The sequence below is a fragment of the Acomys minous genome (genome assembly GCF_964271855.1).
Source record: "Acomys minous genome assembly, chromosome: 3".
NCBI lineage: Eukaryota > Metazoa > Chordata > Mammalia > Rodentia > Muridae > Acomys > Acomys minous.
The window spans coordinates 61757726-61785408 of NC_140485.1; the positions used below are offsets into that span (position 1 = coordinate 61757726).

The following is a 27683-nucleotide window of genomic DNA, read 5'->3' on the forward strand; positions in this document are numbered from 1 at the left end:
ATGCACATGTGTCCGCCCTGAAAGATGACTATCTACCTGTGTTCACTGGAGTGGAAAGCTGTGATAGTGGGAAAAAAAGCAATCCACTAACCAGCATTCGTAGTATGGTTCTATTTTTGCCTCAATGTATATTTAAACAGAGAGAGAGAGAGAGAGAGAGAGAGAGAGAGAGAGAGAGAGAGAGAGACCCGTGTGTGCCAAGCTGCATAGAAATGAGCCTGAAGGAAAAAATGCAGCGAAATGTTAAAAGTAGCGTCGTCGCTGGGCAGTGAGATTCTGGATTCTTTCCACTATCTCCTTATAATTTTCTGTTTTGTCTATTTTTTGCCATGAGCATGTACTGCTTTTATCTTTGGGGGCGGGTGGAGATTGAAAAAAAACTTAGCTATTTTCATTTTCAGAAATGTGCAATTCACTTTCTGTACTTAGGACAAATCATGGATCTCCAGAGCCACGGAGCTCAGGCCAGGCCTCCTCCACCTCGGATACTCTGCACTCTGTAACATGGCAGCACCGTCATTTATGTGGTCTGTTGGCTGGAGTTGTGGGGTGGGAGGGGGAAGGGGAGGAGCTGTGAGATGCTTCCCCCATCTAAAGAGGCAAGAGGGTGACTGGGGGCGAGGAGTGGGCAGGGAGGGAGCAGATGGGCGGGTGGGAGGCGTAGGCCTGACTGTGGGGCCTGAATGTGCCAAGCAAGGCCCAAGCAGGAGCTCAGCCCCATGGTTCCTGCCCATCACAGCAGCCCACAGTCCCTACAAGACCAGCGGGCCACTCTAAGACTGCTGGGTCAGGAAAGCCTGTGTTGAGCATTGCTTAATGGCAGCCCCTGTCTTGCATTAAAGCCATGCTGTTCAAGGACGGACACTAGGACCCAGGTACTACTCACACCCTTTGAGCCGGCAGCCATTGTTCCCAGGGTTTCTGTGGGGACTCAGGGTGGTGTAGCTAGATGGTACCCCCACCCCGCAACCCTCCCCATCCCATCCCCCACACACACCCTGCTCAGGGCTTCTGACACTTCATATCAGGTGGCAGACAGACAGGAGCCATCTGGAGACTACACCAAAGTTCAAAGTCTCTTAAAAGACCCAAGGCGGTCTCTTAACTGAACCCTTAAAAATCAGAAAGTAGGTTATGTACTTCCATCACACAGTGGCACAGAAGCCCGTATTTGCATCGCAAAAGAGAGGAACAGGGACAGAACAAGGAAAGATCAGACCAAAGAGGAAACCCAGCAGGACAAGCACCAATCCCCGAAGCTCCATGCCAGCGACTGTAGAGGCACCGTCTGGGCACCGGCGAGCTTGGACAGGACCCTCCCTACCTCAGTGCTGTCACTTCTAGCACGCGGAGTTGTCATGAGCCACACTTGCGGCTCTCCTTAGCAGATATCATGTGGTTCTGGCATCTCCAGCATCTTAGGGTCCTCCCTTGCCACTTCATCTTCACAGCTTCATTCAGTGGCCTCCTAGGACCTCCTGCAGGGATTCCAACCCTGTCCCATAGGGTTGGACCTGAGACACTTTCTGGAACCTTAGTGCAAGTTTCCATGACCCTATTAATCTTGGGGGTTGTCTGTCTGTCTGTTTGTTTGTTGTTGTTTGGTATGTGTGCAAAACCAACACCCCGTGAAAGGCTCTGCTTTCTGCTTGAGATGTAGCCTGGTCCCCTTGGACCACAGCTGCAACAACCTCTGGGTATTGTTAGGAAAGCACTTCCTTGGGTGCCACTTGGGGGGGGGCAGAGAACCCCGTATGGTATTATTCTCATTTGGGGCTCTTTCTTTTCAAATGAATCTACATTTTTTACAGGCAGGAACCTTCCATGGGTAGTTTTGCCCTCATTTATCGTCTCTGTGCAGAATGCAAGGCTTCCCCTTAATCGTTTCTGTTTTCTTAACAATTATAGCTGCCTCACACGCACCCAGGCTGTCTGCCTGCCAAAGATTTCAATATCACTCATGCTCCCTCCCTTCCAAACTGCACACTCTTCACATCTTTCTATAGTGGATCGTCACTGTAAGCCTCGATAAAGCTGGCGAACAGCAGCCACGTCACAGCCTGCACATGATGCTGTCTTTAAACTTCCTGTCAAACAATTTAGCTCGTTTCTTTTGAGCTCAGCCTCAGTCAGATTTTTCAGGAGGTGTCAGCATGTAGCCACCCTCGTTGCCAGAAGTGAGAGGTCTTCATCCGGCATGCCGAGTTCTTGCCGGACCTCCCAACTGCCTTCTCCTCTGCCCATATTGCTCTTGGCATTCTCGACTTCCAAACTCCCACCACAACAGCCATGGTTATCTCTACTAACATAAACACCTTCTCTGGTCCAAATCACCAGACTCCTCCACATACCTCCTATAAACCAGTTCCAAAGGTTAGTTGCAGCAACAACCCCACTCCTAGTAGCAGTTAGTTCCCTCATCGCTGTGACAAAATATCTGACAGAAAGCCGCTTAAGGAAGGATTTTATTTTATTTCATTTCATTCCCCCCCCCCTTAGAGACAGGGTTTCTCTGTGTAGCCTTGGCTTTCCTGGAACTCACTCTGTAAACCAAGCTGACCATAGTGATCTGCCTGCCTCTGCCTACCCGGTGCTGGGATTAAAGGTATGTGCCAATGGACAGAACATTCTCCACAGTAGAGTGGAGAGTGGAATATTACTTTCTCACATATTCTGGTGCCTCACCTTTGGCCATGTCCCCTGGAGGGGGAGACCTGGTGGCACTCAGAGGAAGGACAGCAGGTTACCAAGAAGAGACTTGATACCCTATGAGCATATGCAGGGGGAGGTAATCCCCCTCAGGAACAGTCATAGGAGAGGGGAATAAGGGGAAAATGGGAGGGAGGGAAGAATGGGAGGATACAAGGGATGGGATAACCATTGAGATGTAACAAGAATAAATTAATAAAGGAAAAAAAAAAGGTATGTGCCACCACACCTGGCTAAGGAAAGATTTTATTTTGGCTAGTGAGCTTGAGTATGCAGTCCTCTACAGTGTGACAGGCATGGCAGAATTTACAGCACCAGGAAGGTGAGGCTAGTACTCTTCTATCTGGACAGACCTCAGAAGCAGACAACAGGAAACACTGGTTCATCTCACTTTGCTAGTTTGCTTTGTTTTCAGCCCAGGACCCCAGACCATTGTACCCACCTTCAGGGCGAGTCATTGTCAGCGAAGCATCTCTGGAAGCATCCGGCAGACATCCCCAGAGCTGTGTCTCCTAGGTAACTCCAAGTGCAGTGAAGTTGACAAGGAAGATGGATTGTCGCAGGGTCTAAGAGCGGGGGCCCTCCTGAAGCCTAGCATTCCTGCAAAGTGGCCAATGACATGACCCTGTGACTCAGAAGTTCCCTGGCAGTGAAATGGTAATGAAGAAGAGGGTGGATGGGTGGGTGGGGCAGAAGTAGATGCTGTCTGAGTTAGAGAGCAAGCACAGCTCAGAAGCCCACGCTCTGAAGCTCAGCAGCTGCACAGGGTTTGTAACTGAACTTCAGGCTCCACTTAGAGAGAAAGGAAAATGACTGAGTGGGCCAAGGTGAAAAGGTGAGACACGGCTCTGGGCAGGACAGACACTAAGGAAGGTCTTGCTTCTTGCTGGTCAGACGCCTCTCCCCTGTGGTCATGTGACCTGAGGCTTGCTGGTCACCAGTTGAATGCAGCAATGCTAGGGATGAACATACACTGGGTGTCAGTGAGATCCTGTCTGCTGCACACGTGACCAGCATATCCCGCCCCTCAGTGGCCTTGGATAGGCCAACAGCTACAGGGACAGCATCTTACCAAGAACACAGAGAAGCTGGAGGTTGATTCCTCCCAGTTTTACAGTTCTGTGTCAGGAAAGCCCACAGCCCCAGGCACCATCTTCCTCCACCTGGTAGAAGAGCTTCACCAGCCTGACCCCTGGCCCCTGACTTCACAAGCTCTTAAGGCCACAAGATCATATTCTCTAAGCTGCAAAGTGCATGTAATTTGTTACACAGTAGGAGATAGCTGATACAAACTTATCCTTGAAGATTTGTCTGACATCTCTCTGCTGGATAGGGCTATAAGAGCCAGCCAATAAGAACACACAATGTCCAGTTAGTTAAGGGTTTTGGTTAACAAAGAACTGTATTCAGTACAGCATTTGGTGTGATATTCAACACATATTTATACAAGTAAATTACTAATTGCTTATCTGAGAGTAAATTTTAACTTGGTGTCTGGTGTTTAATAACTTACCACTAGACCTCTTGATAAAGATGCCTAAGAGATGAGAGAGCTAGTCAGCTCTCTCATTGTGTGCCCACAGGGTCTTGTGGGTACTGCCAGGCACCATAAAGACAGCTGTACAGGACACTTCGGGAAAGCGCACCATATCTGTATCTCCATTTGGAATATTCCCTGCACTTTGGATCTCCTAGACTCTTAGCAGATGGTTGATGCCTCCACCCATCCAGCCTCTTGCATCATCTGGGAATAAGGCAGCCCCAGCCACACAGCTGCTGGAGGCCTGCAGCCCCAGCCCTGGGTAGGTAAGATGCCATTATCCTTCACAAGCATAAGACCAGCACAGGTCAGGGAGGGAGAGAAGGAATGAAAAGAACAGAAGGCAGGAAGGACAGAAGGAGAAAGGGAAGGAGAGCCAATGTCCTCTTCTGCATCACCCAGGGCATCATGGGAACTGGACACATACAGGCTGGGAGATGAGCAGAGGCTTCCTGGAGAAAGGGACAAGTAAGCTGCTGCCTTCTTACTCAGGAGAACACAGCAATGTACCAAACGGGTCTCATTCTTCTGGTTTTTGGACTTGCTGGATGGCAAGGTTTAGCGGAATGATACTGTTGAATGCGGGTCACTTAGGGAAGGGGATGGGAGAGTCAACGGCACCTCACAGGCTCTGCAGACAGTGCTTCTGGGCGGGACTCTGCACATGTTGGCAACTGATAACTCAGTGAGGATGGAGCCCTGAGGGCAAGAGCCTTTCAATAAGAGCCCAAGTCACAGCCCGGCGTGATTGCACACATGTTCAATTCCAGCACTTGGGAGGTAGAGGCAGGAGGATTTCAGTGAGTTCAAGGCCAGCCTGGCCTACAAGTCAGTCCAGGACATGTGAGGCTATACAGAGAAACCCTGTCTCAAAAAAACAAAAACAAAAACGAAAGACCCCCAAGTCACACAGGTACTGAGGATTGGAGTCCATGGGCCATGCCTGGACACTGTCTGGCTGGGGTTGGCACCAAGGGCAACAGCAAGACACTGACAGGTGTCTTCAATGTCCCTGTGGCCTAACTTGCAGTTCTACAAGGTTTAATAACCAGAAAAATACAAGCTGAGGTGAATGCACACCTTTGATGCCAGCACTCTCAAGGCCAGCAGATCTCTGTTAGTTTCCAGGCCAGCCAGGGCTCCATAGGGCTGCACCACCATGGCAATTCTGTATGAGAAGTAGACAGGGCTGATGTTCAATGATACTGTGAGACTTCCAGACAGACTCTTCCAGGCAGAGCTGGGACTGTGGGTCTGAGATGCAAATGTGGCTATGAGGTGCAGGATAGTTTAAGGGAAGCCTTCCATCCACCCTTTTTTCTCAGGGACCCCAACCACCGCCATCAGTGTGTTCGGTCCCTGAGGTTAAGCTGGGTCTTGCTCACCACTCCTCCTTTGGAGATCAGCTTGGCTGATCAGAACGCTCTATCTCCACAGCTGGTGACTGGGGGAGGGGGTGTGTGGGTCAATCCAGGCCAGTGCATACCAGTCAGCCTCACTCAGCTCTACCATTCAGAAAGAGGTACCTTTTGGTTCTAGGGAGTGTATGCAAGCTGGCTTTACCTTTTATTGTACTACTAGGTCCTCAGGCTGTCTCCACCAAAACAATTCTTTCCCACTCTGCTGTCCTCATGTGGCTCTCCAAGTAATGCAGAATATGCCCAGAAAGCAAACTTAAAATCAGGAGGAACATTCTAGAACAAGCCTGCCTATGTCCTCCTCTCTGGTAGACTAGTATGTTTTATAACACTTTGTTCAGTAGACCAGGTGGTACCTGGGACACAGAATGAGCAGGGTATTTTCAGACACATGTGCCCTGGGCACATGTGATGGACTGTTCGCTTGGATGCCCAGATGCCCTTTGCTCCTAACACCTGTCTGTGATAAGAAGTGACCTCTAAGCTAGGCATGGTGGTGAACACCTGTGATCCCAGCACTCCAAAGGCAGAGGCAGGCAGATCGCTGTGAGCTGGAGGATAGCCTGGTCTACAAAGCAAGTCCAGGACAGCCAAGGCTACATAGAGAAACCCTGTCTTGAAAAACAAAAACAAAAAAGTGAGCTTGCCTGACCTAGGTGTGCCTTCCTCCTCTCCACACTCTGTGTGTTCACTTCTTGGCTTCTCAAAGTCACAGCTTTCTCAGTTCTGTCAGTACTCACCCCAGCTGACATTTAGTGAGAACGTGAATAAGTGATGATGCTGGACTCTGACGTCAGGGGCTGGCAGCTGGGCTCCGCTCCTCCCCTGGGTTAAGTGGCCTCGGGTGGCCTACAGAGTGATACTAAAACCATGTGCTGTGTGCACAGGAAGTCCCAGGTGTTACAATTCAGAGTGAAAAGTTACCTTGGAATGGGACAGGGATGTCACAGGGTGCTGGTCATGTTGGTTCTGCTTTTAAAATATTTGTATTGCATGTATTTGGGTGTGTCCTTCTATGTATCTTGCTGCTCTAATTGTGTGTGTGTGTGTGTGTGTGTGTGTGTGTGTGTGTTTGTACATGTGTGTACACATGGGTGTGCACACCAATGCATGTGCATGCAGAGGCTAAAAGGACATCGGCGAGCCTCTTTCCCTGCTCTCCGCCTTCCCCTTTGAGATAATGGTCTCTAGGCTGGTGGCCAGCAAGCCCTGGTGATTTTTGTTTCCACTTTCCACCCGATACTGCTGTTAAGGCTCGTGTGGGTGCTCCCAGTTTCCAATGTGGGTGCTGGGGATCCACACTCGGGTCCTTGTGCTTGCATACAAAGCGCTGCTACCCGCTGAGCCGTCTTCCAGCCTCTTGGTGTTGTCGCTTTCTCTGAGCATTAGTTACCTAGGGATGTTTACTTGAAGGAAATCCACTCACCTGGCTGGGTGTGCTGCACATCGTCCTGTATGGATGTTAGACTTGGGTAAATCAGCAGGTGGCTGCAGTATACCTTGCAACAGGAGGAAACGTTGAAATAAAAGTGACAAACACAGCCAGGCGGTGGTGGCACATGCCTTTAATCCCAGCACTTGGGAGGCAGAGAGGCAGGTGGATCTCTGTGAGTTCGAGGTCAGCCTGGTCTACAGAGCGAGTCCAGGACAGCCAAGGCTACACAGAGAAACCCTGTCTCGGAAAAAAAAAAAAAAGGAGAAAAGAGAAATGAGACCCCAAGCAGAGCAAACTGAACAAGCACTTCACTGAACTACAGGGAAATGAAGTCAGCGACAGCTGTGGTGTCACAAGAGTAAACCGGTGGTTGCTGGGAGAATCCTATAATAGGAGAGCAGAGCCATGAAGGATGGAAGGAACCTTCTGGAGGGTACATCAGCATGTGGGGTCACTTTGTGAGGAGGCTGAGTTCATGGGTGTGTGCCTAGACCCGAACTTACCAAACTGTACAGTGCAGAGGTGTACAGGGCCTCAGGAGCGCAGCGTGAGACAGAGGTGAAACGCAGCGTATATAGGCAGGTGGGTGGATTGGGAGCAAAGGAGGTGCCAAAGGGACTGGAGACCTAGGGACAGGGGAAGAGGGTGCTGTCTTAGTCATTGTCCTACTGCTGCGAAGAGGCACATAACCATGGCAACTCTCATGAAAGATAGGGTCTAATTGGGACTTGCTTCATTTCAGAGGTTCAGTCCATTATCATCATGTGGGAAGCATGGCAGCACGCAGGCAGACATGGTGCTGGAGAAGGAGCTGCGATTCTACACCTGCATCTGCAAGCTGCAGGAACAGACACTGGTCCTGGCTTGGGCTTTTGAAATCCCACCCCCAGTGACACACTTCCTCTGATAAGGCCACACCTACCCCAGCAGGACCACACCTCCCAATCCTTCTCAAGAAGTGCCCCTCCATGATGACTAAGCATTCAAGCATAGGAGCCTATGGAGGCCATACTTACTCAAACCACCACAGGGGGTGTCTTTGAACACAGTCCTTATTTATTGCTCTCCTTTCTCTGTTTACCTGAAGACCTGTCACGTTACTCTGTCAGAGGCAGTGCCTGGGTGTACGTTGAATCTCTGTTGTCCCCCAGTGCAGGGCATTTGGACTCTTTGCAGTAAATGCAAATGTTCCACTTATGCACCTACGGGGCTCAGCACACCCTGCCCACTCTTCTTTTTTTTTCCCCCTTCGAGACAGGGTTTCTCTGTGTAGCCTTGGCTGTCCTGGACTCACGCTGAAGAACAGGCTGGCCTCGAACTCACAGCTATCCGCCTGCCTCTACTTCCCAAGTGCTGGGATTAAAGGCATAGGCCACCATGCCCAGTCTTTTTTTTTTTTTTTTAAGATTTATTTATTTATTTATTATACAGTGTTATGCCCGAACCCCAGAAGAGGGCACAGGATCTCATTGTAGATGGTTTTGAGCCACCATGTGGTTTCTGGGAATTGAACTCAGGACCTTTGGAAGAGCAGACAGTGCTCTTAACCTCTGAGCCATCTCTCCAGCCCCCCGCCCCCCCCTCATGTCCATTCTTAAGGTGCTGGTCTGTGTGTATATTTCTGAGTTCAAGTCACCTGAGGCAATCCAGGACAAGAGGCAGAAAAAAGTGGGAAAGAAGAAGAAAGAGGCTACACAGCAGCTCAGTCTGCAACACAGAGGCCGCTAGAGTGTCACCAGAGAACAACAGCTGGCGTTGAGGAGCCCTTCTGCATGGTGTCATACGACCTGCACAGCCCAGGACTGCACAACAAGGTTCCAGGAGAGTACATGCATTTGACAGGAATGGAAACTGAGGCATCGTGGTTAAGAATTCAGGCTCCAACCTACCCAGAAGCCAGAGCCAGCTCTCTACCCCTAGTAGATACTAGCAAATAAAAATACGAGGTACTCAGTGAAACTCAAACTTCAGATAAACAATGGATTGTCTTTGTAGAACAGGTGTGGAACACACTTGGGCTGTATTAATGAATACTAAAAAGCATTTGCTACCTTAAATTCAGATGTAACTAGAGATCTTGTGTTTCCCCACACAGCTATAGCCTCATAGGACCAGTGGTGTGGTATGGAGACATTTTGTTTGTCATACTGGGAAGGGAGACAGAACACAAGGCTTTGGCAGTGAGGAGGATGTCCAGAAAGTAGGTGGTCCTCAACATCGAGAGCACCAAGGTTCAGGCCGGGCATGGTGGCACATGCCTTTAATCCCAGCACTCAGGAGGCAGAGGCAGGTGGATCACTGTGAAAAACCAAAAAAAAAAAAAAAAAAAAAAAAAAGGGCACCAAGGTTCACTGTCATCTCACAGGCTATGGCAGTGAGCATGAGTAATCAGCCTTGGGAGGTGGAGGCAGAGCATCAGGAGTTCAAGGTCATCTTTGCCTACATATCGAGTTTAAGGCTAGCCTGAAATACATGATGGAAAGAGAGAGAGAGAGAGAGAGAGAGAGAGAGAGAGAGAGAGAATGATGGGAAGATGGTCAAACATCTGGGAGCTGACCATGCCTCACTTGTTAGTTACAGGAGCTCGCACGTGAGGGACACAGTGTATGAGCACGTTCAGAGATACCATGCGGGACACACAGGATGGACATACATGACAGACAGATACCATATATGATACACCACACACACAGACACAAGATAACATCCAACACACAAGCAGCACATGTGATGCGATAGACACCTTCACGACACAGAGAACCTATACAGGCACATGGTAACACACTGACATAAAATACCGGAAAAAAAATCACACATGGCCAGGTGCAGTGGTGCACTTGGGAGGTAGAGGCAGGCGAATCTCTGAGTTCAAGGCCAGCCTGGTCTATAAAGCAAGTCCAGGGCAGCCAAAGCCACACAGAGAAATTCTGTCTCCAAAACCCAACCAAAACAAAACAAAACAAAAACAAAAAGCCAACAACAAAAAACAACTCACACACAAGCCAGGTGCAGTAGCACACACCTGTAATCCCAGAACTCAGGGAGGCAGAGGCAGGTTGATCTCTGTGAGTTCAGGACAGTCAAGGCTACACAGAGAAACCCTGTCTCAAAAAAATCAAAAACCAAAATAAACAACAACAAAAACTCTCACTCAGATGACTCAGAGGGTAAGGGCACATGCCTCCAGACCTGCTAACTAGAGTTGGATCCTCTGGCCCCACAGGACGGAAAGAGAAATGACTTTCGCATGCTGTCCTCTGACCTGTCCACGTATGTCATGACAAGCGCGCATGCACACACACACACACACACACACACACACACACACACACACTCTAAATAAATGATGCTGGGGTCTTAAGACAATTAAATAAATACCAGCAAGGCCAGAATTAGCAGATAGATGGTTTTAGCATGGAGACTGGGTACAGTTTGCTCTGGGCGTCCTGGTTTCCTTGGAGATGTTGGCCACACATTAGCTGTCTTGGGCCAAAAATAAAAGATTTGTGAGAGAAGCCACAGGACGTTGCTGTGGCCACTGCTGTACCACTTGTCATTTGCAAAACAGACCATGGTCTCTTATCCTGGAGGCCAAGGGCAGTCATGAGGAGCCCTTGGGTGCACAGACAGCCATGAAGAATGACACAGCCTGGGCCTGCCGAAGTCCTGGGTGACGATTCCAGCCTGAGGTGGTGGTGACAGGGAGGAGGTGATCTCAGACAGCTTGCCTTCTGTGCCTTAGCAAAAGGGAAAGGTCATCCAGCCGAAGGACACTGGAGGTGAGCATTGAACAAGTGTCCAGGATGTGGGAGCCACTTTGACAGAGGTCAGCAGGCAGCCCCACGATCAGCACACAGCGGCTGCAGGCCCACAGTCAGCACACAGCGGCCGCAGGCCCACATGGAGACACCTCCCCGGGCTCATGCTGAGAAGATGGGAGGCCTGAGGCAGGCGTGCCCGCTCACCTGTATGCCCGCCCACCGGCCCACCACACCTGTGTCTGTTCCTGTTCCTCCAGTAACCCCACAGCCCAGGCATCAGTCAGCCTGGCACAGGGTTCAATGTGACACTGATGCCCTGTGTGCACTCTCACCCATGGCAAAGAAGAGCCTTAGCTTCCAGCAGCTTCTGACTAGAGTTTTCCAGACGCTTTTTACACTTCAGGGCCAGGCTGCACCCTTAGTCAAGTAAATAAGACTCTCCTTCCTAGCCAGGTGCGGTGGCACACGCTTTTAATCCCAGCACTTGGGAGACAGAGGCAGGCAGATCACTGTGAGTTTCGAGGCCAGCCTGATCTATAAAGCGAGTCTAGGACAGGCAACACTACACAGAGAAACTGAAAAATGATTTAAAAAAAAAATTCTCCTCCCTGCCCCTGGGCACCAGGCATGGTGACTCCCGTGTGTGGCCACATGTGCCCTGTTGATCTAGCCCTAGAGTGGACAAGGTTTTCTTAAAGGGCCAGAGACTATAAATGTTTTAGGTTCCGAGGGCTGAGATGTCTTTATCACACTGCTCCTCTCTACCACCTAGAAGCTACAGCTGGAGTGAAGATGACACAGGCTCCCCACAGACTAGCCCACAGGCCAATCTCATGGGGGTATTTTCTCAAGTGAGATTCCTCCTTCTCAAATGACTCTAGTTTGTATCAAATTGACATAAAAGCTACCAGCACAGCGTGCTACCAGAATCAGGACACGTCTAAGACAAAGTTTCTACATGGGTTGAAATGGGAAAATCCATCCTGCGTGTAGACAGCAGTTTCCCATGGGCTGGGTCCTGGGTAGAGTTCAAAAGAAAAAGTAAGCCGAGCTCCACATTTATCTCTCTGCTTCCTGACTGTGGGCGCCACGTGACCTGCTGCCTCAAGCTCCAGCTGCCATGATAGGCCAAGTGTGTCCTTCCTTTCCTCAGTGGCTTCTGTCAGGTATCAGGTCAGAGTAATAAAAAAAAAGTTAACTGGTGGGTGGGAGAGATGGTTCAGTGCTAAAGTGCTTACTGCTAGCTGGGTGTGGAGGCTCTCGTCTTTAATCCCAGCACTTGAGAAGCAGAGGCCCGTGGATCTCTGGGAGTTCGAGAACAGCCATAGCTGCATGGTAGTGACACTTTTGTCTCAAAAAGAGAAAACAAAAAACAGACAAAAAAACAGTGGTTCACAGCACTATTGACAAGTGGCTTACAATTGCCTATATCTGTACTTCTGTCCTGTCCTTTACCTGGTAAGGCCATCAGCTAAGAGTCCACTGAAGAACATTCTGGAACATGTGACAATTGTCCACATTTCTGTGCCTTGTTCTGTAAATGAGGTTCTGCTGCAGGCACTGCCTATTTGCTGACATACTGCCTGTGGTGACTCTGAGTAGCTACAGTTCCCACTGAGACCTGGAAGGATACATCAGCTATGGTGCTGGAGGAAGAGACACAGCTCGATAGATTCTGATTTTCGAGACAGGTTTTCTCTGTATAGCCCTGGCTGTCCTGGAACTCATGCTGTGGACCAGGCTGGTCTCGAACTCATAGAAATCCTGCTTCTGCCTCTTGAGTGCTGGGATTAAAGACTCACACCATCAATGCAAGAAGTTCTACATCTTGATCCTCAGACAGCAGGAGCCTGCGATCCACACTGGGCTTAGCTTGGGTGTATAAGACCTCAAAGCCTGCCACACAGTGACTCATTTCCTCCAAGGCCATACCTACTCCAACAAGGCCACACCTTGTGGTAGTGCCACTCCCTATGAGCCAAGCACTATGGTCTATGGGGGCCAAACCTATTCAAACCACCACAGCCATCACCATTGCCCGCAGTGCTCTGGTTCCAAGGACGTCCATGTCTGACTGTATGTATTTATGCATTCATCTTTTTTTTTTTCAGTTTAACCATGACTCCATGCATGCCAACCAAGCACTCTACTAGTGCAGACCACGCCCAGCCACCTCCATAGTTTAACTCCGTTGCTTGATCCTAAGCTTACTCCCCAGGAACAGTCATCAGACCCGCTTCACAGGGATCTGGGAAATCTAAACGGCAGTGCAGGGGAAGGTGTGAAGACAGCACTTGGCACACAGTAGGAACGGACGCCTTTGTGACACAGGCAGCAGACATGTGATGGATGCTGCCCTGGCTCTTCCGTGTGTCCTGGTCAATGTGGAAGCCACTGTTCTTTCCCCTCGTCCTTCCCAGGTCTGTGGACTAAATGCCTCTGGAGCCTTGTCTGTCACTGGCTGTGGATGTGGACGTGGAGAGGTCACACGGCTGTGTGGACTGACACAATGTGCCTTCTACATAGAGAGCCTTCTGGAAGAACCAGGCATACCTCACGCCGCAGAAGGAGCCTTGTCCACCTGTCCCTGCAATGCTGGGTCAATACCCATCAGAACAAACCAAGAAAGCATCGCTGTTGGTGGACTCTGATGCTGATGCCTACCTTTTATACTGTTTGTGACTCTGTCTGTTTTTTTGTTTTGTTTTTTGAGGCAGGGTTTCTCTATGTTATCTTGGCCATCCTGGACTCACTTTGTAGACCAGGCTGGCCTCGAACTCACAGTGATCCGCTTACCTCTACCTCCTGAGTGCTGGGATTAAAGGTATGCGCCACCACGCCCGGCTCTGTTTGTGACTCTGAAAATGAAACCGGAGCTACAAGCACTCTAGGCAAATGCTCAGACACCGAGCTGCAGATCCAGCCTACCTTTTATTTATTTATTTATTTATTTATCTTTAAATTTTATTTGAGACAGGATGTCATTAAGTGGCCCACGTGGGCCTTGAACTTTTGATCCTCCTGCCTTGCCTCCATTGCAGCTGAAATCACAGGCCTGTGCTACCAAACCCATAGTCGCTTCTAGAAAGAATGAGGGCGTTTCCTACCAGAGATACACACGCAGCCCCGCTGACCTTGGACAGCTGTCTCCCATAGCCTCAATCAGGCTGCCCTGGTCACTTTGAACCTGGGACCTCACCAAAAGGGGCCGAAGCAAATGGTGCTGTAAATGTGGCGTGTGACCGTCTACACTCTGGGAAACAATTGCACATGGAGGTGGCAGCCTGAAAGGCTGGTCCCTCTCTTTGGAGGTGGGCTTCTGTTCACCCCACACTCACACACCTCCACTGAGCCTTCTCTGCACTGGGTTGGAAGTTGGGGTGACAACTGAATCAGACAGGTTCTTGTTTCCGTAGGGGCAAAGCTGAGTGAGGAAAGACAGCGGACAAGTGAACAAATACAGGTCCTTCTAGTACCCCAAGGAAAAAGGAGGATGATCCCAAGCCAGTGACCCTTTGAAAGGCTGCTTAAATGAAAACATCCCAGACACTCCAGAGTAGAAGCAAAGGTCTTGGAGAGGAAGCAGGCCACATTCAAGGCTGTGCAGCAATCGTCATTACTTCAGAGGGAAGGCCGGAGGAAATCAGGAGTGGCAGGGTTCTGGCGCCCTGAGCCCTAGGCATGGGGTGGGGACATCACTTAAACCTTAGGGCTCTCTCTAGGTCACCTGGAGATGCTTTGCCTAAAGGAGGTCTTGTCTGCCTCCCAGACGTCAGTCAAGCCTAATTTGTTTCTCAGCAGGGGAAAAGGTGACCTTCTCGTCTGTGGCGAAGAGGTATGGAGTTGCTAGGTGCTTGCTTGGTCAGGTTTGGGGTAAGGAGAAAGAGGCAGGATTTTCCACTGAGTCTAGAGCAGGAAGTTTTAATTTTGTCTGTTTTCTTGACAACTTCTGTTTTCTCAGGAGGACAAAGGCACTGTGTGTGTGTGTGTGTGTGTGTGTGTGTGTGTGTGTGTGTGTGTGTGTGTAGTATGTGTGTGTGTGTGTGTGTGTGTGTGTGTGTGTGTGTGTGTGTGCACTTATGGACTCAGAAATCCCTTCTGATTTGCACAATTAGTTTCAAGACTGATCCTCTCATAATCTGGTGACGGGGTCCTGGGCATTGAAAAACCAAAACATGAGCTGGTCATGGTAGCACACACCTGTAATCCCAGCACTCAAGGGGGCAGAGGCAAGCGAGTCTCTGTGAGTTCGAGGCCAGCCTGGTCTATACAGTTAGTCCAGGACAGCCAAGGCTACACAGAGAAACCTTGTTTTAAAAGAAAGAAAGAAAGAAAGAAAGAAAAAAAAAAAGAAAACCAAAAAATGTTCACAGAAGCTCAGCGGAAGCAGCCAGCCAAGGGTGTGACAAGAGTGGGAACGGTGGCAGGCAGTACAGTCACACAAAGAAATGCACACTCTGGACAGTGAAGAGGCCGCAGATACTGGTACAACAACAGGACCCTCACTTGGGCCTTACAAAGGACCAGAAAGGACACACAGGCAACTGTCTGTGAGGTTCACACATCCACAGGGAAGAGTTTGGAATCCTGACCACTATGGTCTAAGCGTCATGGGTCACAGGAGCTCTCTAGACAGGCAGACGTGTTCCGTGTTTTGATCTGGCTTCAGGTGTTGTTGCACTGTTCACAGTATTTATGTCCCATCACAACAAAATCTAAGGTTGGGAGGGAACCAACCCTGGACATAGATAGCTTTTGGTCCTATAAACCAGGGTTCCCACCTAACCTACAGCCACAGGAACCAAACACTGTGCCATGGTGGTCTCTCTGAGCTCAGGGAAGACAGCCCTCACCCTGTCATACTGCTAGCCCTGCCGAGCCTGTTGTTCTGAAAGGTGTTACCCAAGTATGGAGCAGTGTAGAATCTGCCATCACCCAAGGCTCTGTCCTTAGAAGGGCTGATTCTGTTGTTACCAACTTGAAGTCTTCCCTTCCTCCCTCCCTCCTTCCTTTCCGGACAAGGTCTGGCATCTCCCAGGCTGACATCAAACTCGCTATGTAGCTAAGAATGTCCTTGAACTCCCGATCCTCCTCAGCACTGAGATTAGGGGATGGAGCCCACAGCCTTGTGCATGCTAGCTGAGCATTCTACCACAAAGCCAAGCCCCTAGCCTCATCCCTGCAACTGCTGAAGGAAGGCCAGTTTTTGTTTTTGTTTTTTTTAGTTTACACAAAGCTCCACAAGAGTAATGTTGAGGTAGGCCCTCAGTTTCCAGTGGTGTTCTGTGGAAGAGTGAGACATTTGGGCCTCTAAGAGTTCAAGGTTACAGAAGCTGCCAAGCTCCAGGTAAGGAGAATGTTGGTTTCGAGCATCTTTGCTGCTCAAACCCAGCTGCCTCAAGAGGAAAGATAGGAAGCCACTGTGCAGTGTCTGCTGTGTGCCAGGCTCGGGGCCACACCACCTCTCTCCTCCCAACAAACCAGGAGGACAAAACCAAGACACTAAAAGAGGAACTTCAAGGCTCAGCAGGCTGTTACCCTGCCCAGGGTCCCCAGCATGGGCTGATGCAAAATTCCTGTCACCAGTTACAGCTCTTACACATTCAAGCTGTTGCCTATGCGACACCAGGGCCCAGCGGACATCCAGGAATTCCAGGTCTAGAGGGAGGACAATGTGACAAACTTCTGATAGCTGAAGAGGTGTCTGTGCCACCTGCAGGCTTTTTTCCAGGGTACACCAAGGGGCAGACACAGCCAGAGACTCAGGACAGCTGGGTAAGGAACCAGAAAGTCTCACTGTGTATTCCAGTTAGCCTGGACTCACTCTGTAGACCAGGCCGGCCTCAAAGTCACGGAGATCCACCTGCCTCTGCCTCCCAAATCCTGGGATTAAAGACATGCACCATCACACCCTGCATAGAAAAAGATTTTTTTAAAAAAATCATGCAGGCAAAATGCAAAGCATGTGTGTGTGCAGGCTGTCCTCAGCCACCAGCAGGTGACTGCCAACTGACACTGCCCCTGGTGGGAAGGACAGACTATGTGTCGGTCATGTGTCCAGCCCGGCACAGGCCTGGCCCGTCCGTTCACACTTCCCTGACTTACTACCCATCACTACCAGGCAGTTCCAAGCAGCTGCTTTCCCATGTCTTAGTAGCTAGGGCTTTGCCTAGGGCCTTAAAAAAGAGCAATGCCATGACTAGGATCAAGGGCACAAGCTCGCTGTGTCGGCACTCAAGAGGATCACAAGTTCAAGGCTACAGGAACTACACATAAGAAGGTACTCTGTGAAGGCCAACAGCCAGTTCTGGATCCTCAGAAAACCTTGCTGGTAGAAACAGGCTCAGCCAGGCTGAGTCAGCTGGCTCAGATCCTAGGCCATGCTGGGGGAACGGCACCCTCACTAAGAAGGCACAAAGCCCCCAGCGCTGCCATCACTCCTGCCCTCTTCCTCCTTTGGTCCAGACTACCAGCAACTGTGTCCAATTGGGCTGGCCTCTCTCAGAACCCGAATTTGGGATTGGTCTTCCCACATCATTATGGGTTGTCTATGATGTCATCGGTTTCTTCCCACCCCTCCCAGCCTTTTTTTAAGTTGCTAAAAAAGCCGCAGGGAGAAGAGGTTGTTCTTTAGCAGAGTTAAGCAGCCTGGAGGCTTTTGTTTGCTGTGTCCTGGAATCCTGGTCATCTACCCTCCACCCTCCAAGTGTTAGAATTACAGTTATGTATCACCATGCCAATTTTATGCATTACTGGGGATTGAACCCAGGACTTTGAGCACGCAAGCACTCTAACACATTTATTTAGTGTATTGTTATTATTGTTCCAGCCCAGACTGGCCTAGACCTTGGCATGTAGACCAGGCTGGAACCCAGGCCTTTGTACATGCTAGGCAAACATTCCTTATTTATTTATTTGACATGACCTTACTGTGTAGCCCTTGCTGGCCTACAACTTGTTTTTCAGACTAGGCTGGGCTTAACTCACAGAGTCCTCCTGCCTCTGCCTCTAGAGTACTGAAATTAAAGGCAGGGCCACCATACCCTGCCTACCCTCTGCCATTTTTTAATTAATTAATTAATTTTGTTTTTAGAGACAGGGTTTCTCTGTGCAGCCTAGACTCATTTTGTAGACCAGGTTGGCCTTGAACTCACAGCAATCCACCAGCCTCTGCCTCCTGAATGCTGGAATTAAAGGTGTGCACCACCATGCCCAGCTCAAACTAGTAGAAAACAGAACAAACAGCCAGGTATGGTGCTACATGCCTTTAATCTCAGCACTCAGGGAGGCAGAAGCAGGAGGATCACTGTGAGTTCGAAGCCAGCCTAGTCTACAAAGTTAGTTCAGGAAATTCAAGGCTACTCTGTCTCAAAAAAAAAAAAAAAAAAAAAAAAAAAAACCAAACCAAACCAAAACAAAAAAACCCAGAGCAAACATAACACTTGAAAAACTTGATTCTGATCAGTCGCATTATTTTTTCAAATTTTGTTTTATTTTTCTTGAGACATGATCTTATGTAGCCCAGGTGGGCCTGGAACTTGCTAAGTAGTGGAGGCTGACCTTGAACTCCTGACCCTCTGGCTTCCTCAACCTGACAAGTACTGAATGACAGGTGGGCACCACCACACCCAGCCAGCCAGCTTTATCTTTGACACTCTTTATTCAACTATTTAACAACTGCCTACCCCACCCCATTTCTTGCATTTTTACTTTTATGAATGAATAGAATCAACATTCTTATCTTTTGAGGTAAAAAGAAAGCCGTAGTCATGGCCTCGTCTATACTGCCTTTTCTGGAGGGTGGTTTGAAACAGGGATTCACATGGCATCCCAGGCTGGCCTAGAACTCTCTCTATGTAGGCCAGGCTGACCTCAAACTTATGATAATCCTCCTGCCTCCACCTCTCAAAAACTTGGATTGCTGGCACGTTCGGGCAGGCCTGGCTGCGCGGCACTGCTTTGTGCTAGCGCGGTGAAGAGCCACGTGCGCAGCTGAGGACAAAGCAGATGCTCCTGCCTCTATTTCATATTGCAGCACCAATTTCTTTGTGAAACTGGAGCCTGGACATTCTTTTCCCAAATCCTGCAAGGACCGAGGGCGGTGTTCCTCTGCGGGAGGTTCCTGCTGCAGATTCGAAGTCCCTACAGCCTGGCACGGGGCTGCAGCTGCAGTGCCTGGCATGTTGACAAGGCACCACACTCTTGGGAAAAAGGGGTTGTTTTGGGGTGCTATGGTGCCAGGTTTCTCTGGTATTTGGGAGGCCTTTGGGAATATCTAAGTTGCTATTCCTGGGACCAGATACTAAGGACAGGCAGGGACAGCCAGCTGGGGCTAAAGACAGAGAGCAAAGCCCATATCAAACGCAGGAAACAGTCTGTGAAGAGGGCAACCTGGGCTCAGTGTGTCTTGTATAGAGCTTCAAAGAGACCTTTCTCCCCATGGGGTCCTACCAATGGCCCTGCCAGTAGATGGCACATTTCAGAGCTTATGTTAAAAGAGGAACCTGAGGCCCAACACCCTCAAATCAGGCTACACTATTGTGTGTAATCCCCCTGCCCCCAAGCCTGGTGCAGGGCCTGGGGTACAGTATAGCCTCACCTCATGCTTTGTGACTAGCTGCTTTGGGGCACCAGCTTCCTTCAACACCCATCTACAGAATGCCAGGCCCTAGCCATGCCCTGGCACCCTGTATGCAGGCAATCCTGGCATAGGTGACACTGAGGCAGGAGGATCAAGACTTTGAAAGCAGCCTGGAGACTCTTGTCTCAAACAAAACAAGGGAGAGAGGGAGGGAGGGAGGAAGAAAGGGAGGGAAGGAGGAAAGAAAGACTAAAGCAAGGATGGAAGGGAAGGAGGGAAAGAGGAAGGGAAGCAGTGAGAACCACCACTTTACAATATTAACCAGTGACAAGTATGGTTCTTGACAAGAGACACAGATGCTCTTTGCAGGTACCTCTGACCCATGGAGTCAACCTGAAGACGGGTCTTTGGGGGAGAGCTTCAGACACGGGTCGGACTTCTGGCTCTTCCAGCCAGTCTGAGGCTCAACCTGCGGTATCACGGTGTAGATGCTCTGCGACTGAAGACCCCAAGAAGTCTGGGGGTCTAGAGCCAGGAGGGACGGAGCCTGGGCTCAGCTCTGGTGCCCTTCCTGGGCCTCAGTTTACTCATGAGAAGACAGAGTTGTCTGAAAGGGTTCTTTTCTGTTCCTCCCTTCTCTCTGCTTCCCGCCTTCCTGCTGGGGTTCCAAATCCTGTCCTTTCATTGGGTCAGCTCTCCTCCAGAGTGGGGACCCTGTGAAGGACAGAGCTAGGCAGGTGACATTGTCCTCAGCATGGACGTGATGGCTACTGAGCCTTACTGTTGGGACCTTCAACCACAGTGACATGCGCCCAATGGCTAAGCGCCTGTGTTCACACCTAATACGTGACACACAACCAAGAAAACTCGCTACTCACAGACACACAGGGAACAACACATAGCACGGGCTTGCATACACATCTACACATGAGAGCAACATGTACTCACCAGCTCACCGCACATGCATATAGACACTCTGGATCAATCTAGTACCAGGTCAGTACTTGTTCTCGGTAGGTGCTGAGCAGGCGTCTGGGTACTTGGTGCACAGTAACTGGGAACTGGAGATGAGTGAGCAGGGAAGAGCGTTATTAGCAAGGAATGAAGATCAGGACGCTTCTGTGATCAGACATCCTCAGACTGCTACTCCACAGAGAACACCTACGCCTCTTCTGCTCCACACAGCCTGGTCAAGGCCATGGGGACCTACAGGAAAGAAGAGCCATGGCCTTGTCTTCCTGTGGTGGCCAGACAAGTGCCTCCTACAAGCATGCACAGGATGCTACCTCAGGTTACCACTCTTCACCCTCACTGAGAGAGTCTGTCCCACCGCCACCCAGATCTGGCTAGGTGAGGTCCCTCCCAGGGCATCCAGAAGGGTCTGCCTCTCACCCCACCCCATGGTCTGACATGTTGCTTCTGTAGACACAAACCATTCGGCCTCCTAAATAAATTTGTACGAAGGAGAACCATAAAGAAAGCTGAATGGCCGGGCGTGGTGGGTGCATGCCTTTAATCCCAGCACTCAGGAGGCAGAGGCAGGTGGATCGCTGTGATTTCGAGGCCAGCCTGGTCTACAAAGTGAGAGACCCTGTCTCAAAAAACCAAAAAGAAGAAGAAGAAGGAGAAGGAGGAGGAGGAGGAAAGAAAGAAAGAAAGAAAGGAAAAGAAAGCTCAATGTAGATCTTGGGGGTCCAAGGGGCTGAGGTGGCCTGAGTGTCTGGCACCACTGAGGCAGAAGGTCAGGGGAAGGGGTGCAGAAAGCCACCATTGCTGAGTCCTGGTGTACCTCATTCCACTGTGGTTTCAGACCCAAGCACCTGCCTTCATGTCTCTTCGCAAATTCACCCATCCCTCAGTACCCTTCCCCCCAATCAAATGGGAACTATAATAGCTTGGACTCCAGGATTTGGGGGCCCAGTGTCCTAAGAACTATCTCTCTATGGGACCCCCAGGCATATTTATGGGGTTACAAGGAAGAATGTGACAGGCAGGCAGTTAAGTAGAACAAGAAAGTCTGGAGAGACTAGGCAGGGCTGAATGCATGTGGGGGATGACCTGGGGAAAGGCCTCAGCTGGAAGGACTTTCAAAGGTCATGAGCCAGGAGAAGAGTTGGGTAGGTATGTGACTGAAAGCCTGAGACAGCAGCTCCATCCCCAGGAAGTGGGTGTAGCAAGAGGTGAGGGGGCAGGGCTGGCCCCCAGTGAGTTTTCTCACAGCAGGCTCTTTGTTGATTGAGCCATGACTTTCCACAGCGCCCAGCCATGGGTGGCCAGTGGGCACCACGAACCATTGCCAGCCTCAAAGCCCATGCTGACTCCTACCCACCCTCATCTGGCAGCCGGCTTGGACCTGCATCTGCGCAAGGCTGGCCGCAGGATTTTTTGAGGGCCCTTGCTCAAAAATTATTAATGATCATACAGTTTGAGACTACATTGAGCAGCGGAACAGGGAGCCGAGCCTGAGGCCTCTGGAGTGAGCCCGGGGCCCAGTGAGTATGTGTGGTGCTTGGAAAAGAAGCCTGGCCCCCAGCTGGCGTCTCAGCGCGGCAAAGAGCAAAGCAAAGCCCCTTCAAGGCCAGGACAAGCTCTTTTTCTCTCTGAATGCTCCTCTGGAGCAGATCCAGCCCAGGGGTAGGGCACAGGGCCATGCTGTCTGGAGTCCCTGAAAGGCCTGTCCCGGCAGTTGCCTGGGGACACAAACCCATTTCATAATCCCGTGACTGTAGCTGGGTTGGGAAATAGATCCCAAACTCCAGACTTCCTGAGACCAAGAGGGCCCTTAGCTTCAGGGCCACCCAAGGCTCTAGCCTTGGCGCTCGCTGCCCCTCCCTGTCGTTCATAGTTGGATCCCACCTTCCCAGAAATGCTGTCCCGAATCCTGGTCATAGCCGTCCTTCTGCTGTCTGGGCTTCTATTGCATCTGTCTCTACACATATTCATACATGTACAGCCGGTCTCACCTCCAAACACATGCACCCCAGGAGGGCCAGCTCCCACTTGGCCTTCAGTGGGAGGCCACATAGGTACCCCTTGGGCCTTGGCTTCTGCTTAGGCCCTGTGACTGTTGTCCTAGCTCGTCTGGCTTCTTAGCCCTACGCCAGGGGACCACTTGGAGCCCAGCATAAACTAGCAGGGCCAATTTTTTTGCTTGTTTTGTTTTGTTTGTTTGTTTGTCTAATGAACAAATAAACTAGGCAAGCACGATGGCGTGTTACTGGGGAGGGGGGGGCTGAGGCAGAAGGATTGCAAGTTTAAGGCCATCCTGGGCAACTTAGACCTGTCTCAAAAAAAAAAAAAAAAAAGAAGGCTATGCATGTGGCTCAGGTATGGTGCTGGGGGAGGCTCTAATGGCAACCCCAGGTATCTGGCAAAGGGGAAAAAAAGCAGAGTAGAAAGGAAGGAGGCACGAAGCTCTTTCTCTGACTCTCAGCCTGACGGGGAGAAGCACACCATGTCTCTTAGAAAGAGCGCTCCCACGTCCACTTAGCACCATCTTGACACTCCCTCTGGACAGAAAATGCCCAGTGGGCTGTGACCTTGAAGCTAAGTTCTCAGCAGGGTCAGCAAATGAAAATGACAGCCATCCGGGCGACACTGAACTTCAACTAAGATATGCACCTTAGCACAGGTACGTCCCAGGTGTTGAGGGAGATACTGAACAAGGCTTCTGTGAAATTCAGACTTAATCACGCGTCCTGGGCTTTCTCTGGCAGCTTCCATCTCCTACTGTCTGCCTTAGCCAGAGGCCTGTCCATAGGCCAGCCGTTGTCAGTCTGTTGGCCTGTAAAATGAACTTTAATGACAGCAGCATCCTCCCTTCCCAGGGATGCCCTGGGGTTTCAGGAAGTACAGATTGCTATGCCTTCCCCATAGCACACAGTCTCGCCAGGTCCTGAACTCCTTCCTCCGCACCCTGGCCCCCCCCCCCAGCTGCCCCATTTTGCAGAGTCGGAAAGGTGAAAACACTCAGCTGAGGTCACACAGCCATGCCTACACAGTCTTTGAGCATCCAACAATCATGCTGGACACTCAACTTCACGTCAGACACCATGAAGCTAGGCAGTCTCAAGGGATGGGTCAACATAACAGGGCCCACACTGAGCACCCAGTAAATGGTGGTCCCAGCTGTCACCCAGACAGGTCAACAGGAGGTCAGAACAACAGAAAGGTTGGTTTTTCAACTCACTGAATTAACTGGTTATTTTTACCTGCTACCAGTCAACCTCCACTGTGTAAAAGCTACTTCATGGGCTGGAGAGATGGCACTGATCTGCTAGAAGACCTGAGTTTGGTTTCCAGCACCCTTGTCAGTTTCCAACCGCTTACAACTCCAGCTGTGGAGGCTCTGATGCCCCCTGCTGGACTCCCCAAGTACTCACACACACTTGGCATATACACATTAAAAAAAAAAAAAAAAAAGGCCAGTGAGATGGCTCAGCAGTTAAAGGAACTGGCTGTCAATGAAGCCGGAGGACCTGGGTTCAATCGCTGGGACCCACAGTTGAGAAGACTCAACCCTTGCAAGTCATTTTCTGACCTCCACTCTCACACCAGCACACTGAATAATAATGATGACGGTGGTGGTAGTGATGAAATAAAAAGGGAAGCTGGGTGTGGTGGAGCACGGTAATCCCAGCACTCGAGAGGCAGAGGCAGGTGGATCACTGTGAGTTCCAAGGTCAGCCTGTTCTACAAAGCGAGTCCAGGACAGCCAAGGATACACAGAGAAACCCTGCCTCAAAAACCAACAAAACAAAACAAAATAATAATGAAAAGGAAAGGAAGAACATGACTGCTCCTAGGTATGATGGAAGAGAAAGTTTATTATAGATATGTGGGAGAGCACAGCCAGTGGCAGATGTAGCTGGGAGAGTCCAAAGGGGTCATGACCTTGAACCATGTTGGGAGAGGAGGAGCAGAAGGGAGAGAGAGGGGAACTAAGTACAGCAGCCAGGAGGCCAAAGGCACAGAGAGGTAGGATTATATAGGGAGAGGCTCTGGGGAATGGGCAGCTCAGCTCCTGGGAGGGACAGTTCAGGGCAGAGGGTGGGGTATGCCAGCCATGCCCTGTCAAAGGTAGGGACTGAGGGATGCTGGGAGAACCTGGCAGCTAGGTCTGATTTGAAATGTCAAATAGGCACCTCAGCTGCTTGTCCTGGGTTTGAAACACACACACACACACACACACACACACACACACACACACACACTTGAAAGCTGCCTTATTTCCAATATAACCAAAGTCAAGACATTCCCTGTGGACAGACAAGGCAGAGCCCCTGAGACCTCTTGAGGATAGGAGCTACAGCCCCTGAATTCCTCTGCCAAGGTCCCCAGCTACAGGGGGAGTTTGTTGATGGAATGAGTTACTGAAAGAAGGGTATAGCCACGGCAGTCTCCAATGGCCACACACACACACACACACACACACACACACACACACACACAACTTTATTATTATTTTCTATAAAAGGTAACCTGCCAAGGGCCAATATTCCACAGCCCCCCCCACACACACACACACATTGTAGAAACTTTTATGCAAAGGAATTCAAAGCTTTAAATCCCTCCAACTTAAGATTTTTTAGGCAAATCCCCCCACCTTTTGTTTCTGCAAAGCACTCCCCCTCCACCCCCAACTCTCAGAACTTTACAGTCCCGGGGGAGCTGATCCAGCTTCCTTTCCTTCACGTCCTTTGCCAAGATTCTTTCCAAACTAGCCAATCTTGAAAGACTGAGAGGTTGGACAACCCCCACCCCCCACCCCCATGGGGAAAAGACACAGTTGCCACCTGTGTTAGAATAAGAAACAAGTGAACTCCCTCCCCGGTTTGGGTCATGGCCCAACCTTTTGGGAAAAAAAAATTGGCTTGGGAGTTACTTTCGATTTGTTTCTTTGTGAAATATGGAGGTTATTCAGTTCCAACAGCTAGGGTGAGTAGGCCTGGGGTGATGCCAAGCCAGCCCACCTTCTCCGGTACCCTCCTAGGCAAGATTAGTTAGACTGTTTCCTTCCATTTACAGAGGTGAGGGTCAAATGTCAGCCAGACCTTCCCACACCCTAGACTTGCTGAGGAAATAGTACTGGGACTGAGGTAGCCTCTCCTGATGAATACATGGCCCTGCCCTGGATTGGCTGTGGCTTTAAGACTGAGCTGCCAGCAGGAGTAAGGGCTCCTCCCTTAAGAGTATTTCTCTGTCCTTCCTGAGGACCTGGGTTCAGTTCCTAGCACCCACCTGGTGGCTCACAACCGTATGTAACCCCAGTTCCAGGGTACCTAGCCACGGCCTTCCTCTGGCCTCCAGGGGCATAAAGCGTGCACAGGCAAAGCATCCATACGTATACAAATAAATAAGCAGGTTAAAAAAACAAAACCAAAGCTGAGCTGCTACTTCAAACAAATGGGCTGGGGCATCAGGGGACCTCCCTTTGGCAGGACACTGGGCTCCAGGGTGGATCCTCCTTCCCGGAAAGTCCCTGAAGGCGGGGCAAAGGAACCCATGTTCTGGGCTGCTCTGCAAACTGTACACTATTCTCTCAGCTCAACTTTTTTCCATCCAGTCCATTAAAAATAAAACAACAATAACTTGTAAAAGCTTTCCCCTCTCTAAAGGCAGGAGGGCATGGCCTGAAGAGCCCTAAAGTAGGCTCATGTGCTGGCCGGGACAGGTATCCACCTGCCTGGGCAGACAGAACTCGGGTTCCACCTCTCTGCGCCCTCAACCTGTGCCTCCCTGAACACTTTTTCTGGCTGTAAAATGGAGCCAAATAATGCTTTGTCTCCCCGTCCTCCCCTCCCCCCCCCAAGTTGCTACGGGCGCGCTTCTGGCACACAGTAGGCACACCACACAAGTGGAAGTTTAGGAAGGGATCAAAGACACACACTTTACATTTGAAGAAGCTGGAATTGCGTTAGGGATGGGAAGCCTCTTACGTAACAGTTTAATATCTTTGAAGCCAGAGCATAGGTTCCTGTAATTAATTAAAACTTAATGAACAAAAAGCACACTCTCATGACCCCCTTTCACACTCTGAGCCACACACCCCAGCCAGTGGCCCTTGGGGCAGTAGATAGAGGGTGTGTAACTGCTTGGGTGCCATAGGACAACGACACCCTCCACCTCTGTCCAGGGCACTAATTTACAAGACAAGGGCCCGGGTGTGCTTCTGAGAGTTCTCTACGGGAGCCCCAGCCAAAGGCCCAATTAAAGCGGCGCTAAGGGGTGGGGGTGGGGGTCTTCTGGAACCTCACGTAGCCTCAGAACCAAGACGGAGAGTCTCCTGAGAAATCTGGCAATGGGTGGGTCTTTACCTAGGGCTCTCCATGCTCTGATTTTCATGCACTGAACCCTCCCAAGGCGTCCCAGAAACCTTGTAGTCTTCTGGAGCCCCCATAAAAGCCTGAGCGGAAGACCCCAGGGGCGGAAGTTGGGGGAGGGAAACACCTTAACGTCTCGTCTTGAATCTTGTTCATGGTGGCGGCTGCCGCAGGCCCAGGGGCTCCCGCGGATCTGGCCTGGGGACTCCCGAGGGCGCCGGGTCTACGCAGCGCGAGCGCCGGGTCTATGCGGGCACGGGGCTCGGGCCCTTTAAGAGCCCGCCCCGCGCGCGACGGGCCCGCCCCCCGGGCCGAGGAGGGTGCGGGGGCCGTCGGCGGGGATTGGCGCAGCGCGCGCCCCCTCCGCGGCCCCCGCGCGGTGGGAACCGGCAGCCCCGTCTAGCGCTGACGTCAGACCGTCTGCCTGCCTCCGACCGCGGGCGCGCAGCGCAACCCGATCTCCTTGGACTTGAATGAGGAGCGGGCGGCGGCGCTCAGCTGCGGATCGGCCGGCGCGCAGGCTGAGTCCGGCGGCCCCGCGCCCCGGCCGCCCGCCCGTGCCCCGCACGCCGCCCGCGGCCACGGCTCTCCGCCCCGGGGCTCTCGCTCGGCGGCCGGGGGACTCAGCTCGCCCCGGGGACCTCGGCGGCGCTCGGAGACCGCGCTGCGCCGCTCGCTGTATGCGGGGCCCGAGCCCCGCGCGCCGGCCGGAGCCGCCCCCGCGCCCCGCGCCTCGCGTCCCGCGCCGTTCGTGACCGCTTGATGGGGGTCAACGGCACCGCCGCCGCCGCCGCCGGGCAGCCCAATGTCTCCTGCGCGTGCAACTGCCAGCGCTCTTTGTTCCCCAGCATGGAGATCAGTGAGTGAGCCCTGTCCCCCCGGGACAGTCCCGTGGGATCCCCGGCCCGGGACATCGC

General features: G+C 51.1%; 2 protein-coding genes across 2 annotated transcripts in view; one reads left to right on the top strand and one right to left on the bottom strand.

The window, feature by feature from the left end:
- Positions 1–5366: 5366 nt before the first annotated feature.
- On the bottom strand, positions 5367–27077 carry LOC311593786 (uncharacterized protein; the record flags this gene model as incomplete). Its single annotated transcript, XM_084775209.1, has 5 exons — positions 26894–27077; positions 20393–20505; positions 7606–7728; positions 7094–7166; positions 5367–5503 (listed from the first exon to the last, which is right to left on the bottom strand). Exons 2-5 carry the CDS (start codon positions 20405–20407, stop codon positions 5367–5369), a joined length of 348 nt encoding a protein of 115 aa, XP_084631335.1. The 5' UTR covers positions 20408–20505; positions 26894–27077.
- A 159-nt stretch (positions 27078–27236) lies between these two features.
- Positions 27237–27683, top strand: part of PMEPA1 (prostate transmembrane protein, androgen induced 1) — a 49219-nt gene continuing 48772 nt past the window's right edge. Inside the window, exon 1 of the mRNA XM_084774878.1 lies at positions 27237–27625. Coding sequence (XP_084631004.1) covers positions 27529–27625 — 97 coding nt within the window. The 5' untranslated portion in view covers positions 27237–27528. The remainder of the gene's footprint in view (positions 27626–27683) is intronic.